The sequence below is a fragment of the Triturus cristatus genome, chromosome 4_1 (genome assembly GCF_964204655.1).
Source record: "Triturus cristatus chromosome 4_1, aTriCri1.1, whole genome shotgun sequence".
Classification (NCBI taxonomy): Eukaryota; Metazoa; Chordata; class Amphibia; order Caudata; family Salamandridae; genus Triturus; species Triturus cristatus.
In genome coordinates, this window is record NC_140585.1 from 872,754,397 (window position 1) to 872,770,541 (window position 16,145).

A 16,145-nucleotide genomic window follows, 5' to 3' on the forward strand; every position below is an offset into this window, starting at 1 on the left:
GATCACGTTCTCATCCAAATCATTTCTTTATTTCATATTATACAAGAACACAGACACTGTCCATCTGCAATGGATAATACAGATATCTCACGCTTCAGGCCGACATCACAAAGTAGCCTGATTGAGCTTTGCCCACAGAGGGTTTCAGATCACTTCAATTAGCAATACATCTGATTTCTGAATTTGAGAGAGGGAGAACCCCTCCCAAGCTTAATTACCAGTGCATTGGACTGATATGAAAGAGCAATCAATAGCACGCTTTACATTTCAGGCAATTAATGTGGCTTGTATTGATACTTATCAGAGGAACTCTTTACAATAGATAGGGAGCAGCACAGCATGATCTTTCTAAAGTCTACGGATACATTAATCATAAATTTGTGGGATAAGTGGGGGAAGTGTTGCTCTGAACACTGCCTAAGTTGATTGGATTGAGTTAAATACATAACCAGCTGTTGGGTAGAATAATCCCGCGTGTAGATATATGTGTCTGTTTTTGTCAAAGGGTGCAAATATAGATGGTAGAGAGGATGCCCAATGCGTTCCATTCGCACGTAAAATAATGTTCCAAGGAATATCCACGGTAAAAGATGCTCTTCAGTTCTCAAAGTCTAGTTCACTTAAAATTCATATATATGTATATATATATAATTTTAAAATCATGTAACTATTTCAATATGTTTAAGGAAAAAGATATTGTTAACTCAATTCATTTTTTAACTGCCTGCTACTCATTCTAACGTTTTAATCCTCCGGACAACTCAATTAATCACAGTAAATCTAAAAATGTATATAAGCTAAATTGTTGCCGGCATTTTGTCATCTCGATGTGTTTTTAGATAACAAATCTATTCATCACGAGTACATTGCATTCATACTTAAATTATTAATTCAATAATTCATTTACAGTTTTACCCACTATCACAATGTCATCTTTTAAAAGTCCCAATTATGTAGAAAACTTAATCACAGCCTTTTATCTTCATTAACAAGTTTCTTCTGAGTCATTTCACAGTCTTTCAAAATTTGATCCAAGATGTCAAAATCCTCGTGTCTCTGTAACCACCCTACTTCTCTATTTAACCCATTGCTTCTATTATGACATAATTTGAATCTTTCCAGTTGATATCAGATTGTTTTTTAAATTTTCACAGCCGCCATCTTACTACTAAACTACAAACAGTTCTCCATTATATTTACGCCTGCATTCTATATGAAGTCCACAAAAACACAACAAATATTGCGTCTTATTTTAAGCCATTGGTCTGTGATTTTTTTCCTATTCATCGAGATTTCCATTGTAACAGTTTTTTTTATTTAAATCCGTCTTCATTTAGAAAGACACAAATCGCAAAGTCGACGAGGTTACAGAAGAAGTGGCCCTTATTTTAGTTGGGATGTGTGGGGCTGCTCACTCTTTTTAAAAGGACTTGACTGCCACTTAATGATAACTCACTTCAACTTAAAATATTCTTGAAAGCACCTGAGGCGGAACCATGCAAAAGATTTCACCCTTATTCAGATCATAGACGGTGGATTGTAAGATAACATGGCTGCTCAAGGTATTGGGAAAAAACACATTTACTTTCCTTCAGAAACTTCGATTTGTCATGTCTATAAAGCAATGTTTTTCTGTATTTAACACACAAAAAGTCTGCTCCAAGTTATATGCCTTTGTCTGTCTCGTATTTTTTAAAAGTGTGCCACGAAGTTTGTGCTCTGACTATTCAGTGGTCTGGAATTTTGTACCACTCTGGACCGACTATTCAAACCAATGAGAAGTTGTTACGCCTGGCACCATCTCTTATTTCCTTCTATTTCACCTTCGAATGCGATTTGAACAATAGCTCTCTTGCATGTCCCAGAGGCTTGCAGCTGCTGAAGAGAGACTTGCACCAGCGATGACTATCAATCAGTTCTCCTTAGGCAGAGGCTTGGCCTCAAGTTCTGTATTTACATAACCAGCTTCCTTTACACTCTTAAAAGTTAGTATCAATAATGGTGGAAATGTCAAAGAAAGGTGATACAACTTTTAAGGCATGGTTTCTTTAACGCTGGGCACTACTCTCAGTCGGCCAGCAGAGGGAGACCAAGAGTAATAAAATATGCTCCAGTTCAACTGTGGCTTCGATACTAACTTTAGACAAACCAAACAGGTCATGTAAAATGCCACTAAGCAGGACCTGATCAGATAACGTGCTTTGCCTATGGACCGCCAAGGCATTGTGACATCTAAAGACAAGTTTGCAATGTGACAATGTTCACCTTTGTGCAGTATACCAACTTGTACTACACACAAGGCACAGCACTCCTCTTCGCTCATTTACCTAACATTTGCCCCTCCATGTGCATTGCGTGGGGCACCCCTCAAATTTAATTACACCACTGCAAAAAAAACAGAATATGTCTGGTGCAAAACAGGGATCAAGAAACACTCAATCCCTTCTCCTGGAGGCCCTCACCTTCAAACAAGAGCTATTCATGAGCAAGTCATTCTCAGGAGGTGCCACAAAAATCTCGAACTCCATCCCTCCCTCGACACACTGTATGACCACATGCCATGCTACCTTAAAAAAAAAAAAAAAAATCTCCTCTTTGAAAGACACTTAGGTTAATTTTTTTTTGCTAGACCGGACATCCTTGGTGTGGCATTCCCCTCAAACTTTTTGCCTTGACCTCCTAACTTTGCTGAACTTGTTTTTGTTGGCGTTAAAAACTCTGCAATTTACTACTGCTAAAGTGATTGGGCTCTCTCCGTAAAACATGGTAAAATTGGCGTATACCTAATTGGTACATTTAATTTACTTGTAAGTCTCTTGTGTACTAAGGGCCTATAAATTAAAGGCTACTAGTGGGCAGCAGCACTTATTATGCCACCCACTAAAGAAGGACCAAAAAACATGTCTCGGGCCTGTTACTGCATCCTGTAGTGCAGTTTTAAACTGCCATTTCCACTAGGCAAATTAAACCTTTTAATTAATAAGGGCTAACTTCAGATTGGGAGCAGATAGAGCTATGCTATTTACACTCAAATGAATTGTAATTTAAAACTCTATTTAATGGTGAAATTGAATTTTAATTTACAATTTTGAAAATGCCACTTTTAGAAAGTTGAGATCTTTTTGTCCAAACCAACAATGCCTTTCTGCCAGTGTCCTGGGTCGTATGCCTGTGAATGCCTCTGCTGTTGTGGTTTATATATTGCTTCCAGATAGTGAGACAAATGAAACCTAGGAGTAAAGAGAGAGAGGGGGTATTCCTGACAGGGTTTCTGGAGAGAAGTGGTTCCCTGCCCTAAATAAATTTCAATGGGCCCTGCCTGCAACACACACAAAGGAACCTGACACAAGGCTCTCCTTGCCTTTTGTCAGCCTAGATGGTTTGGAGCAAGAAACAGTGCTGGTGTGGGTAAGGGAATTTCCCCACACAATGGCTGGCACCAGGTATGAAAAGTGGACCTTCAGAATCCCTCATCAGAACATTCCTGGCCCTGTGGAAGATTCAGAAGAAGGCTGTCCTGCTGCCAGAAGGACTGCTTGGGTGGCTCAAGAAGGAAGATTGGACTTGCTTTCCTTGATCCCAGACTACCCAAAGTGACTCCAATGGTCAGTTGGCTGACCTCCTATGTGAAGTACAGGAAGACAACAAACTTCCAAAGGCCTTGTGCAACTGGGCAGCTGATGAGCACAGACTGAAACTGTCTTAGCACTGTGCCTGGCCTCTGCTCGAAGTGTACTTAGGTCATGGACCCCTGGATGGAATAGGTGAGAGCTCCTTCACAAGTAAAGATGAAAGTCCTGAAATTTGCATGCCGCGAATGGAAAAGTGACCAAAGACTGACTGCGCTCGACAACTGCCAAAGCAAAGCTCCAGCGGGACCTGCTCTTTAGGCCGACAGCGACCATCTGTGACAACCAGCAATGCAAGATCTGCACTTAATGCAACGTTAGCCAGCGGCAATCGCCAACACAAAGCTTCAGTGACGACCGGCTCTTCGAGCTATAGCAATAACCGTCACTGATGCGAGGCCAGCTCTTCTGTTAGAAAGCCTCCTCCTACATGAATGGAACTCTTCACTCTGAACTTGAGAAGGTAACTCTTCAGCAGAACTAACCTGGTGTCTGTATCGGACCCGTGCTCCAACACAGTCTGCCTGATTTTCCCCAGGCCAGGTCTACCCAACTTGCCCTGGTCACCGTCCCACGGATTCGCAAGACCCGAACCGAAGGAAGATCCTTCTCCTACCTCACCGCTAAGACCTGGAACACCCTACCCCTCCACCCTAGGCAATCTCCGTCGCTGACCCGATTCAGAAAGGATCTCAAGACCTGGCTCTTCGATTGAACCTCCACGCCCGGACAGATCAGCAACACTCCCCTCTCAGCACTTTGTGACCCTAATGAGTGAGTAGCCATGCTATACAATCTCCTGATTGATTGAGTGACCGATAACAACGAGTGCCGCTTTCTACTACTTGGTGCAATTTTCACTATCAACTTTAAAAATCAATATCTCTGGTTCTTCTCATTAAACTGTGTTCATTTTGGTGTCATTTCATGTATTAAAATGTAATCTTTTTAAAAAAAATGTTTTTCTTGTGGTGTGTTTTCACTTTAGCACTGTTTTTGTGCTGTATATATACTTTCTACATAGCCTCTAAGTTAAATTTGACAGTTTTTGTGCCAAGTTACCAGATGGTTAAGCACAAGTGTATTTAGTGACGTTTATGCTTCACCCTGACAAGGATTGTGGTTGTTGTTTGAGTGGAGCTTCCACAACTCTAAACCAATAACCCAATTTCTTACAACTCCTCTTCCACTCACTCTCGATAGTCTGCTTTTAATTTTTCCTGTTTTGGATCTCAAATACACTCCTGCCTTGAATGTTTGGGAACTGTACTCGTGAAGAGCTTATTTCCCACTTCCTCTTGATTATCCCTCTTATTTCGTCCTAGGTTGTATCTCTAATGTACTCCTGCTGTAATTGTTTTGTAAGTGCACTCTGGTGCCTCCAGGGCATGTCTACACTATATTAAAATCACAAAAATAACAAATAAATGAATGAAATAGAGTAACCTAAGATCTGGGGCCGTATCATGCGGAACTGCGCTATTCCAGGGCAGAGCCAAGCACCTGTTCTTTGCGTCTGCAGCATTAAAAGTTCACACATATAACTCAGGATTCAATGCATGAACTTTAGATGAAACAAGTTCAGAACAGAGAGAGGCAATCTCCGCTCCCTGCATCTCATGTATTGTGCCTAAAATTCATTCATTAACTCAAAGAAAGTTTGAGTTACCTGTATGAACTTTTGGCACCTCAGACACAAAAAAAGACTTTCAGATCCGGACCAGTGCTCTTGATCTGACACAGTGCAGTATTTACTAAATATTTACCCAGAATCGTAAATACACCTCAAAAACATGGAAATAACAGAGCGAGAGTGATCTAATTTAGAAAACAATGGACTAATATTCTAAGGTAAGGAATCTATCACTAACTAATGTCTCTTACAGATATACCGTTACACAAGTAGTAACTTGTGCATTCATGCATTAACTCAAAGAAAGTCTAAGTTACCTGTATGAACTTTTGACACCTCAGACACAAAAAAAGACTTTCAGAATGGGCCAGTGCTCTTGATCTGACACAGTCCAGTATTTTCAAAATATTTACCCAGAATCGTAAATACACCTCAAAAACATGGAAATAACAGAGTGATATCATTTAGAAAACAATGGAGTAAATCCTCCACAATGCAAAATAGTTACAAATGAGGTATATAGCAAATAATGAGTTTGGACTCAGTGGTGGAGCATGGATGGGGTGAACTAGGTGCAGCTGGATCATTTGAGAGTGCACATATATCTCAGCATGTAGTTGTCACTTTTAAGTTTATCTTTTTTATGGGATTATTCTCAGCAGGTTGACAGAAATTTATAAGCAGTGCTCACTTATAATAAAATATAATATAACATATTTCACCAAGTCTCCAACTTTTCCAACAGGGATAAAACATTACCCATCACTTTTCTACACACAGTTGTTTATTTTGTAACTACTAGTTTCTAGAATATTTACTACTGGCCACTAATCTGTTTGAAAGAGTTTCTAATTTTTGTAAGTAAGTGAACTGTAATACGAAAGAATTTCCCACAATCACACAATTTGATCCCCCGCATATGCCAAGACTCGATCTCAGGTCTTCTTCGTTCCACAGACAACAATTTTGCTACAAGTACACAACAGCATCATGCAGGGAATGCCACACAATGTAATACACAAAGAAAGCTTTTTTTTTTTTTTAACTATGTACATCAACCATGTGCCATACCCTCTCAAACTAATGCCCAAACTTTGAAAGCCTGAGTGATGGTATCCGAACATGGATTCCCCAGATCACAAAGAAAACACGTTTTCTAATATATATTTGTTATGACAACATTGTACATTTTGATCACATTAGGCTCCTTATCAGGAAAAAGTCTCTTAAAAGGATTCCCCCAGCGCCATGGTGAAGGGTGATCCACAGAAGAAAACGAAAATATATGCCTTAAGCAATAGGATGTACTTTGGCTTAATCGAGAGATCATCACAGGATCCAACAGGTTACCAACACCTAGCTCTGCTGTAAGTACTAAACTGGCATAGAGAGATCTCCTGCATGAAACACAATCATCAGTAAATCCTGCCTTATGAACTCTTACAGGCTCATTCTAATTCCTGTGTAAATTGTACTTCAGATGCAAATGAAAGCTTTCATCCGAATCAAGATTCTGAGTGGTGCAATTTAACACGCACATCATATGATTGTACTCATCATATTTCTAGGCCTGGGCGGTGAACTCCGCTCACGGAGTTTGCAGAGTTTTCCGCACTCCGCGTTACGCGGAGCTCGCGGAGATCCCCTAAAATCCGCTTCGCGTAGCGTAGGTTTTTTCCTCTCTCGCATTCACCAACGTCAAGTTTGCGAGCTCAAGCGTGGAAAATAAACCTCCCGGCAAGATTTTTCCTCATTCGCGATTGTCAACATCAAGTTGCCGAGCGCGAACGTGGAAAATAAACCTCCCGGCGAGATTTCTCAACGCGAGGAGGTCAGGTTTCTCAGTGCGAGTGGTCGCGTATGGTCGCGACCGCTCATGTTGAGAAACTGCCCGTTCATGTTGAGAAAGCTGCCGCTCGAGTAAAAATCTACTCGAGCGGCAGAAAAGAAAAGCTTGTGCTGTGCATGATGCCATTCACAATGATTGCACAGTGTGGACAAGCATCCGCCACTATGCAATCACCGCGAACAGCATTTTTCTATTGAACTACGCCGCTCGCGGAGTTCTGCGTAGTGCGGCAGAGTTTTTTAACCACTTCGCGTAGAGTCGGGTAGTCCATCTCCGGGAACTATGCCCAGGGTTACATATTTCACAATTGAAAAATTGTCCAAAGTTGAGGATGCAAAATTACTGTAATTAGTGCGTAAAACTCATATTTCCCATGTTATACCTCACTTCAAACTTAGAATTGAGTGGGGATACTATACCTGTAATTACTAGGACAGGGCATAACTCTCATAATTTGCTGTAGCATAATTATGTGAAATGACAACAAAACTACAGAAGATCCAGTGGAATTACGCAAAGAGCACAATCTTGCATTTAGCACAATTTACTAAGAAAATAGCACCAATTGCAACAGAACAGGAACAGCAACACTCAAGCTCTGTTCCTGTTCTTTGGGTAGGCATTTTCTTTTTGTGAAAGGACATAATCATGACTTTTTCAGCAAGTTAACGTCACAGGAGTAACACAAAATGACCGAAATTACTCCAATTGCTCTGGGGTGATTAAAATTCCACCCAGGCCTAATGATCACCACACCCTGCAGTATCGTATTTAACTAGTGCTGGATTACCGTGCAGGAACCCATAGGGTCCATAATAAGCCTTTGATATTAATGTGGGTACTTCATGCTTGCACAGTGATACTGCTCAAGTGCTATGGACCCCCCCCACCCCCCCCAAGAGCCTTACAAACACTACACTATTGGATCTTCAGTATTCCTGGGCCAGTAATTATGCCCCATATAGTTCGGATATGACTTCTGTTACTGCGCGTATCCAAATTAGGAGTTGTGTGGATTTTATCATCCCTAGTATATACCGGATGTGATAAAATCTGCAGCCCCCAGTTAGAATACACAGGTCAAACCTGCTGATATTCATGGAGGGAAATATGTTCGGAAAATACAGAGACATGCGGATTTTGGTGCGGTAAGTACCTTTTTGCAGGCACAAGTTGTAATGGGCAATAAGTCTTGCACGTGATGAAATCCGAACATCTTGGTGTCGCATTTTATCCTATGATAATTATTGCACAGGCCACAAGGGCACTCGTAGTGAGGTTCACTGACTCCCATGCCACTCAAAATGTCACCCGAAATAGACACAAAAGTGCACTGCAGGTTCATGCAGTTTATTCAGGCTGACATGATATTCAGATATCTTCTCTCTGAGAATCCTGCAGTTAGGCGGATTCCCTTTGGATATATTTAGCAACATTTTCTTTGGAACAAATTCAAAGATTCCAGAAATATCCCCTTAATGCCTTTCCACAAATTAGATTTGCCGCGCTGCACCATGGAGATAGACTGCAGAGTCGACTTGAAGACCTCCAGAGACATCTTTAGGAAACAGGGCAGATGGAATCCCCCAGTATCTATTTTAGAAAATCAAAATGCACAACTGCAGTACACCGATGGTGAAATGACTAGGCCTTAACCGAGCCCTGATTCCATTTTCAACTGCAAATCCTGAAAAAAACCATCGAATCTGAGGTCCACGGTTTCAGTCAAAGATTCAACGCAGCTTCTTAATGTGGGTGAGCAAGATTTTTTGCTTTTATCCTACAACTCTGAAAATAAAAGATTTAAAGTACATTTGTTTAAAATACGATCTCAAAACTATCTAAACAAATGCAACACTTGATCTATATTACATTGGAAGCAAAGCCACAATCTTGGTTTAGGAGCTAAACATAGGTGAAATTTCAATTATGCTGTTTAAATTTTCCTAATTTCAGAAATTCGAGTTATGTGAAATTCCTGAAGTTTATGAAATTTCGCATTAGGCTATTTTGCATAATTTTTGCATACGGAAAGCTTGTTTGCACAGAAGATACCTTGTATTTTTGCTCGAACCACACTTCGGGTTACAGTAGGGCTATTTTATGTGAGATGCAAACTCTAAAGGCACATCCATAAAGAAGAAACAAATCATTTCCCCATAATCATAAACGTGTTTTTGACAAAAATCCAACACTACTTTGGTGCTGGCCTGTTAACATTGACCTAACACTAGCCCGGTTTCAGACCCTATTCGTAATACTTTCGCTTACAGCAACATCAGATTTATCTTTAACACTGCCTCCAACACTAACCCTAAAAAATGACCCTAATACTACTCCTCGGTCTACCTCCTAAATTTACATGAGTCCTAAAGTGCCCTAATGCTGACCTGACCCAAACCCTATACCAAATATTTACTGTGTCTCCTAATCCTAATCAATATTCTAGCATTAACACTAATCCTACACCCAACCCTATACGATAACCTCACTGTGCTGTAATTAAAAGTCAAACTTTTTCGTACTTTTGTTTTTCAAACTTTTGACATTGCAAACTTTTGTATTCAAATATTAGTCTTTCAAACTTTATTTTATGATCTCTACACCACATATATGTATTCTTCAGCACACAAAATACATCTTGAATCACATTCACATTAGAGCTGGTGAAAGGCTTCTGAATGAAAATGGTAGAAGCTGACGTCACTCACAGCAGAACACGCTTCTCTACACTGTTCACCAAGTAAAATGGGAAGTTATTTCAGATATCAAACTCATTTAACCCTAAGGGCCTTATTTAGAGTTTAGTGGGTGGATATTCCATAACAAGCATGACAGATGTCTCATGTCCCTTATTAAAAGTGCTGTAGTATATAATACACTTGTGACAGGGTAGACCAGACAACCATCACATTTTTAAAGGATTAACCCATCTACCCAATTCCAATACAGCCCTTGGTTTCTTTCTACTGTTTGAAAAATAGTGCCAATTTTGAGGGGGATTTAGTGGCAAGCTGGCACTTTGACAATCAGTTTATTTCACATAGGCAAAAAAACAAACCATCGCATAGGAGTGACCTTTGGTCTCCGTTCACTTAATTGTAATCATTTTAAATATTACAGGACTTGCTGCCTCAACTTCTCCAAAACCAGTTTCATGGCACTATCACACAGTTTAATGGAGCTAAGTTTATCAACGGCTTCAGAATGAAGGGCTGCACTGGTCCTGCAAGTACTCGTATTTGTGAGTCTCAAAATATGACTGAGATATTTGTTAGCAAATCTGAATAAGCCATCCATAAATGATCGGCTATGTTCACCCGAGGCAAATATTTGAGTCATCCAGCATCGACATTGTGCAGACCTCAGAAACTCAAAATCTGGCTTTCTTCTCTAAAGCAATGCTTCCTCCTCAGGGGGATACCAAACATTCCTGGGCCACCATAGCATGAAAAGAACAGTCATATGGACTCACCTCTCCACCCAGTTCTTGTAGCTGGGAATGTCCTTGGCGTAGAGCAGCTTGTTGGAGGGCGAGTCTTTGCCCAGACGGTGTTCGGAGGTAGAACATGAGTCCATGAAGGTCTGAGCTACCACCGAGAGGCAGGCATCCGTGATGCTGTTCTTGTGGATGTCAAAGACAAACTGGGGGTTTTTGATAACATTTACCCAGAACCTTAGTGGTAAGCTAGGACAAGAAAAGCAAACATTGTTTACTAACAGAATCACATCCAAACCAAACAGCAACAAACAAAATGAATTCCCATTCTGGTTTGCATGCCCCATTCACAAAAAATGCCCCAGGCGAGATAAATCCATGCTAGAATTTCGGGTTACCACTTACCTTGTAAATTAGTTCTACTTAGATTAATTATATCTAAATGTATATTTCTGGATATCCTAAAAATCCGGCATAAGTCCAGCCCTTCCAAACATACATTGGGCACCACTTCTCTCGATGATCCCCATCCTATGGTCACCCCTACTAGACGATTGATGATAACCTGCATTGTATTCAGTGCCTCAAACAGAGCAACTGCACTACCTTTAACCACAGCCCTGGATCACACCCTGTGTCTTGCCGCTCCTCCCAACTGGCATCCTTGTTTTGGTAACTGGGGCCATGGAGTGGGGAGAAGGTCCGAGTTGAAATATTGTGCCTGGTGTATGGCAGCAGCCAGCTGATTCACAACCAAGGCCAGGCTGCCCGTAGTGTGCATTGGGCGTTTCCCCTGGAAGAGTGTGGCCGATTTTGAAGTGGTGGGTGACTATTTTTTTTACTGGGGGCTGGTTTTGCAGCGCTGCTGCTACATCGGTCCACAGGAACAAAAGCAGTGGGGTGGCTCGTGTGTCACCATTGCCAGGGCTGCTTTGGGTTCCCAGTCCTGCCCTGTTCACGTCCAGGACTTGCGCAGTATGTTAATATGCATCATGTCAGCAACTGGGCAGACAGGCTGACACCTAGAGTAAAGGGTTCAGAATGTGCAGACTCTGGCAGGGCTACCATTATTGTACAGCCCATAATTCAGAGGGTCTTCGAGAAAGTCAAGGGTGAGCTATCATAGTCTGGGTTAGCACGTCGAGATGACATTTTCTCCATACTAAAAACCTGATTTCCATTTCAGACTCATTGATTCCTCCTTCAATTGTTAATTTCCATCTATTCCACGTCTCCGCTGGTGTAACACTCCGCGGGGCAGCAAAGGGCTCTGTTTGCATGAAGACCCCTGAGTCTTTGATCTGCTCCGGATGGTGCATGCCATCACCCGCCCCCTCAACGCTACTGATAGACAGATCATGGCAGCGCCGCTCAGCCCTCACCCCCACGCGCGCACCCCTGTGCACCAAGAGGCTTTCAGCTAATGAAACATTAGCATGTTATTAACATTATCTGTGCTTTTAATCTGCGGCTGATTGCAGCCACTCAGACTAAATGAGCAGGAGGTTTATTTAAGGGGGTGCTTGGAGGGCGAGACATGAACTCTTTGCAATCAGATTAAATGAACTCCAAGTCAATTCATCCACTCCTTCAGCATTGCCAGTCTAGTTCTGATCCAAAGCTGATGCAGGGAAAGATGTGGGTTCGGGTGATCCGACAACTATTGCTAAAAGGGTGCCATTCCTCACCCTCCCCTTCCCTTCTCTTCTTTTTCTTCCTCTTCACTGCCCTCCTTTTCCCACACCTTTCTCATCGCTAGCTTCTCTTTAACTTCCACTGTCTTACTCACTCTCCGACTCCCTCTTTCAGTAAGAGAATGAGCAGAAATAGAGCTTCTGGCAGAGTGCACCACATTTTTGGGCAAAGTGTACCGCGAGAGCGGATCATGTTGACCAAGACCCTGGGTCACTCATGGCGTCTCTATATTCTCGGAATAAGGAACAGCAAGAACATCACCAATGTGAACTTTCTCTCCTCCGCAAGAAGGTCAATTTACCAAAACCACAGGGGTAGTGGAAGTAATATCATGCTGCCTTTGACCCTCATGGTGTCACAGGAAGTTATATCATACGCCCTTCGACCCTGGTGACATCATAGGGAGCGACATTGAAGGCTCATTGACCCTGTTAACATCACTGGAAATGACACCACTAAAGATTTTTCTTTTTAAAGAATCTTTAACCCCTTGAGTGCCCCGCCCTTTCCACGCCCTGTGCCGGGCGTTTCATTAGCGGGCGAGGTTCATGACGAGATAGTCTCGTCATGGGCACAGCGCAACCGCGCTCCATGACGAGACTATCTCGTCATGGGCACTGAAGGGGTTAATAAGCGTGTTAGACTTGGCATCCTTGGTGTGGTTTCCCCTAACTTTTTGCCTCTACCTCCTGTATTTTTAATGCTGAGCTGGATTTTGTTTTTGCTGGCTTAGATGCTTTAGGCACTTTGCCACTGCTGATCAGTGTCAAAGTGCAAGTGATCCCTGTATAAATTGTTATTAAGATTGGTTATCCATGATTGGCATATTTGATTTACTGATAAGTACCTAGTAAAGTGCAATAATTGTGCCAGGGCCTGCCTATCAAATGTTACTACTGTGCCTGCAGCACTGATTGTGCCACCCACACAAGTAGCCTTTCAAAGTTATCTCAGACCTACCACTGCAGTTTTTACATCCATGTCGACCTGGCACCCACTTGCCAGGCCCTAACCTTCCCTTTTTATACATGTAAAATATCCCTCAGGTAGGTCCAAGTTACCCCCATGGGCAGGGTGCAGTGTCTGAGAAAGGTAGGATATGTACTGGTGTTAGTGAAATGTCCTAATAGAAAAATACTGTGCATTTCGTTTTTAACTACTGAATGTAATAATACATCTTTTTAGGGAGGTGGTTTTTAAATTGTGTGTTTGAAAATGCCACTTTTAGAAAGTAAAAGACACACAATTTATGGACAGAATGCAGAACAAATCAAAACATTCACCCCCAGTCAAGAGATCTGGGTTAAATTCATCATTCGTTTGCTCACCATGCCACCCCAGTGTAGACCTGGCCATAAGCAAATCAGTCTCGACCCTGTGCCTCATGGGAACAGTCCAGCCTGAATTGCCAAGCCAGGTCCTCCCTGGACCGGAAACAAGCATCCTAGGACCGATTTCGGGGTTTCACCCCTCATCAGCCAGGATTGTTTGAATCCAGTGGCACAGTGAGCCCGGGACCCACGCCTGGGCATACCAGGTGCACTTAGGGCGAGAAAGCAAAAGACACACAATTGATGGACGGAATGCAGAACAAATCAAAACATTCACCCCCAGTCAAGAGATCTGGGTTAAATCCATCATTCTTTTGCTCACCATGCCACCCCAGTTTAGACCTGGCCATATGCAAATCAGTCTTGACCCTGTGCCTCATGGGAACAGTCCAGCCCGAACTGCCAAGTCAGGTCCTCCCTGGACCAGAAACAAGCATCCTAGGATCGGTTTCGGAGTTTCACCCTTCATCAGCCAGACTGATTTGCATATGGCTGGGTCCAAAGTGGGGTGGTGTGGTGAGCAAAAGAATGATGGATTTAACACAGATCCTTGTGACTGGGGGTGAATGTATGCATTTTACAGCATTCTGTCCATCAATTGTTTCTTTTGCACTTTTAGAAAGTAGGCATTTTCTTATTTAAACCATTCTGTATACCTCGGCTGTTTGAGTATTGACTGTCTGGTTTCGGAGTGAAAGGGGCTGGGGATGTGCATTCACTATACACAGCCTCCGGGGGAGGGGGGTGTTGATGTGTGTCCTGCCTTTCCTGGGTGACTCAGAGCTGAGCTGAATAGACCTTGGCTGCATTTAGAGTGGTAGGAGGAGTGTCACTTCTACCTGAATAGGCAGTGTCTCCGCCGCACAATGCTGTCTCCACCTCCTGTAGTGAAGCCTGACCAGAGAGAGCAGAACTGGTTTGTACTGGGCTCAGAGACCCTTGTCACAAAGAGAACAAAGACAAAATGTGGTATAAGTATTGGACCCCAAACCCCAGAGAATTAGATCACTTCTGGACTCAAGAGGAACCTTTTGTAGACGAGCTGGAGAGCTGTAATGAGGAGTGCTGCCCCTTTGCTGTGTGCTTTGCTGGCCTGGCCTGCAGTTGCTGCTTCTGCCAAGGAAGAGGACAAAGAAAGGAACTTTGGTGAGAACTTGCTTTAGGAAGAATCTTCAAGGACTTGTGTGTGCTTGCCTCAATTCTGAAGTCTCAAGGACACAAATACTTCACCACCAGCTCCCCTGAACTCCATTGCCGGGCGTTCTGACCGGCCAGGAGGTGCTTGTTCCAGTTTTGGGCCTCTGGAGGCTGTTCCTGCTTTTGGGAGCTGGAAGACACCTAAAGGAAGCAAGAAAAACAATCTCTGATACCGTCAACTCCGCCGTGAAGTCGCGATCTGCACTGAGGCCAGGGGCACCGTTTGTAAAAGGCACAACACACTGCCCCACCTGCACCGCAGCTCCGATGCCCTTCAACATCTGCTGACGCCTGCAGTTATCGGCCTTCCCGACACCAGCGCTCACACTGACGCCGTCACCGCCAGAGCCTGCATCCTGTTATCTCTAAGCCGATAACCACCAAGGGTGACTCCACAAGGCTTTGACTCCGCATCGCCAAACCAGAACTGATGCCTCACCACCAACGCAACCTATTTCCCCTGACCTGGACTCGACACATCACCTCCTCGCGGACACGATACCTCCCCTCTTCCATGGCAGCCAGGGAGCCGGCCTCAACTTCGGCACCAACGCCTCATATCCACAACGCCGTGCATCATCCAAAGACTTCGTCACAAGGTACTGTTGTTTGGGGGTTCCTGTGACTCCATGCCCAACACCACGCACCTCGTGGTAGGCGCCGTATTTTGGATTATTGCATCTCATGACGTCGTAATCACCCCAGGTGGAGCTATTTGTTTGCTACAAGTTCTATTTTTGAAATAACTGCTCTAAAATCGTATTTTACTACCTGTATGTTGAATTTTTGCCATTTCGGTCTGGTTTGGTTTACATAAAGGTACTTTCTTTTTCTAAAATAGTGTGATGTCCATGTGTTACTGTGTGTTTTGAATACAAATACTTTACACATTGCCTTGGGATAAGCCTGTCTACTCATGCCAAGCTACCTAGGGGGTGAGAAGGGGCTATATAAAGTGTGCATCCCCTTTACTCTGACTAGAAGCAAGGGTACCTATTTGGACAAAGGTACATACCTCTGACAATTAGAGACCCCCATTTCTAACAAAGCGTAAACATAATAACAGCAAAACGTTAATAAAGGAGATACAAATCAATTTTCATTGCCACCTATCAACCCTTCTCTTTCCGTTGCCTCAGCTCTTTCCTTCCCAATGCCCATTTCTATGCTGAGGCACCATAGGCACTCTATTAGGGTTTCTTCTGCTGATGCGTACCCCTCATTAACCCACTGAACAGTGATGTGGCTACATGGCCCCAAAAATAAAGGCAGGAGTAAATGATAAATCTTAACTAGCATGATAAAATAAGTTGAGGGGAGACTGCCTCTCTTCATTCTTCTCCCATGAGGCCCTCTCCCTCTTTTATTTCCC

General features: G+C 42.9%; 1 protein-coding gene across 4 annotated transcripts in view; it reads right to left on the reverse strand.

The window, feature by feature from the left end:
- Positions 1-16,145, reverse strand: part of PLXNA4 (plexin A4) — a 1,024,340-nt gene that overhangs the window by 43,005 nt on the left and 965,190 nt on the right. For all 4 annotated transcript variants that reach the window (XM_085653587.1, XM_085653590.1, XM_085653588.1 and 1 more), the window contains one exon: positions 10,587-10,799. In XM_085653587.1, coding sequence (XP_085509713.1) covers positions 10,587-10,799 — 213 coding nt within the window. The remainder of the gene's footprint in view (positions 1-10,586; positions 10,800-16,145) is intronic.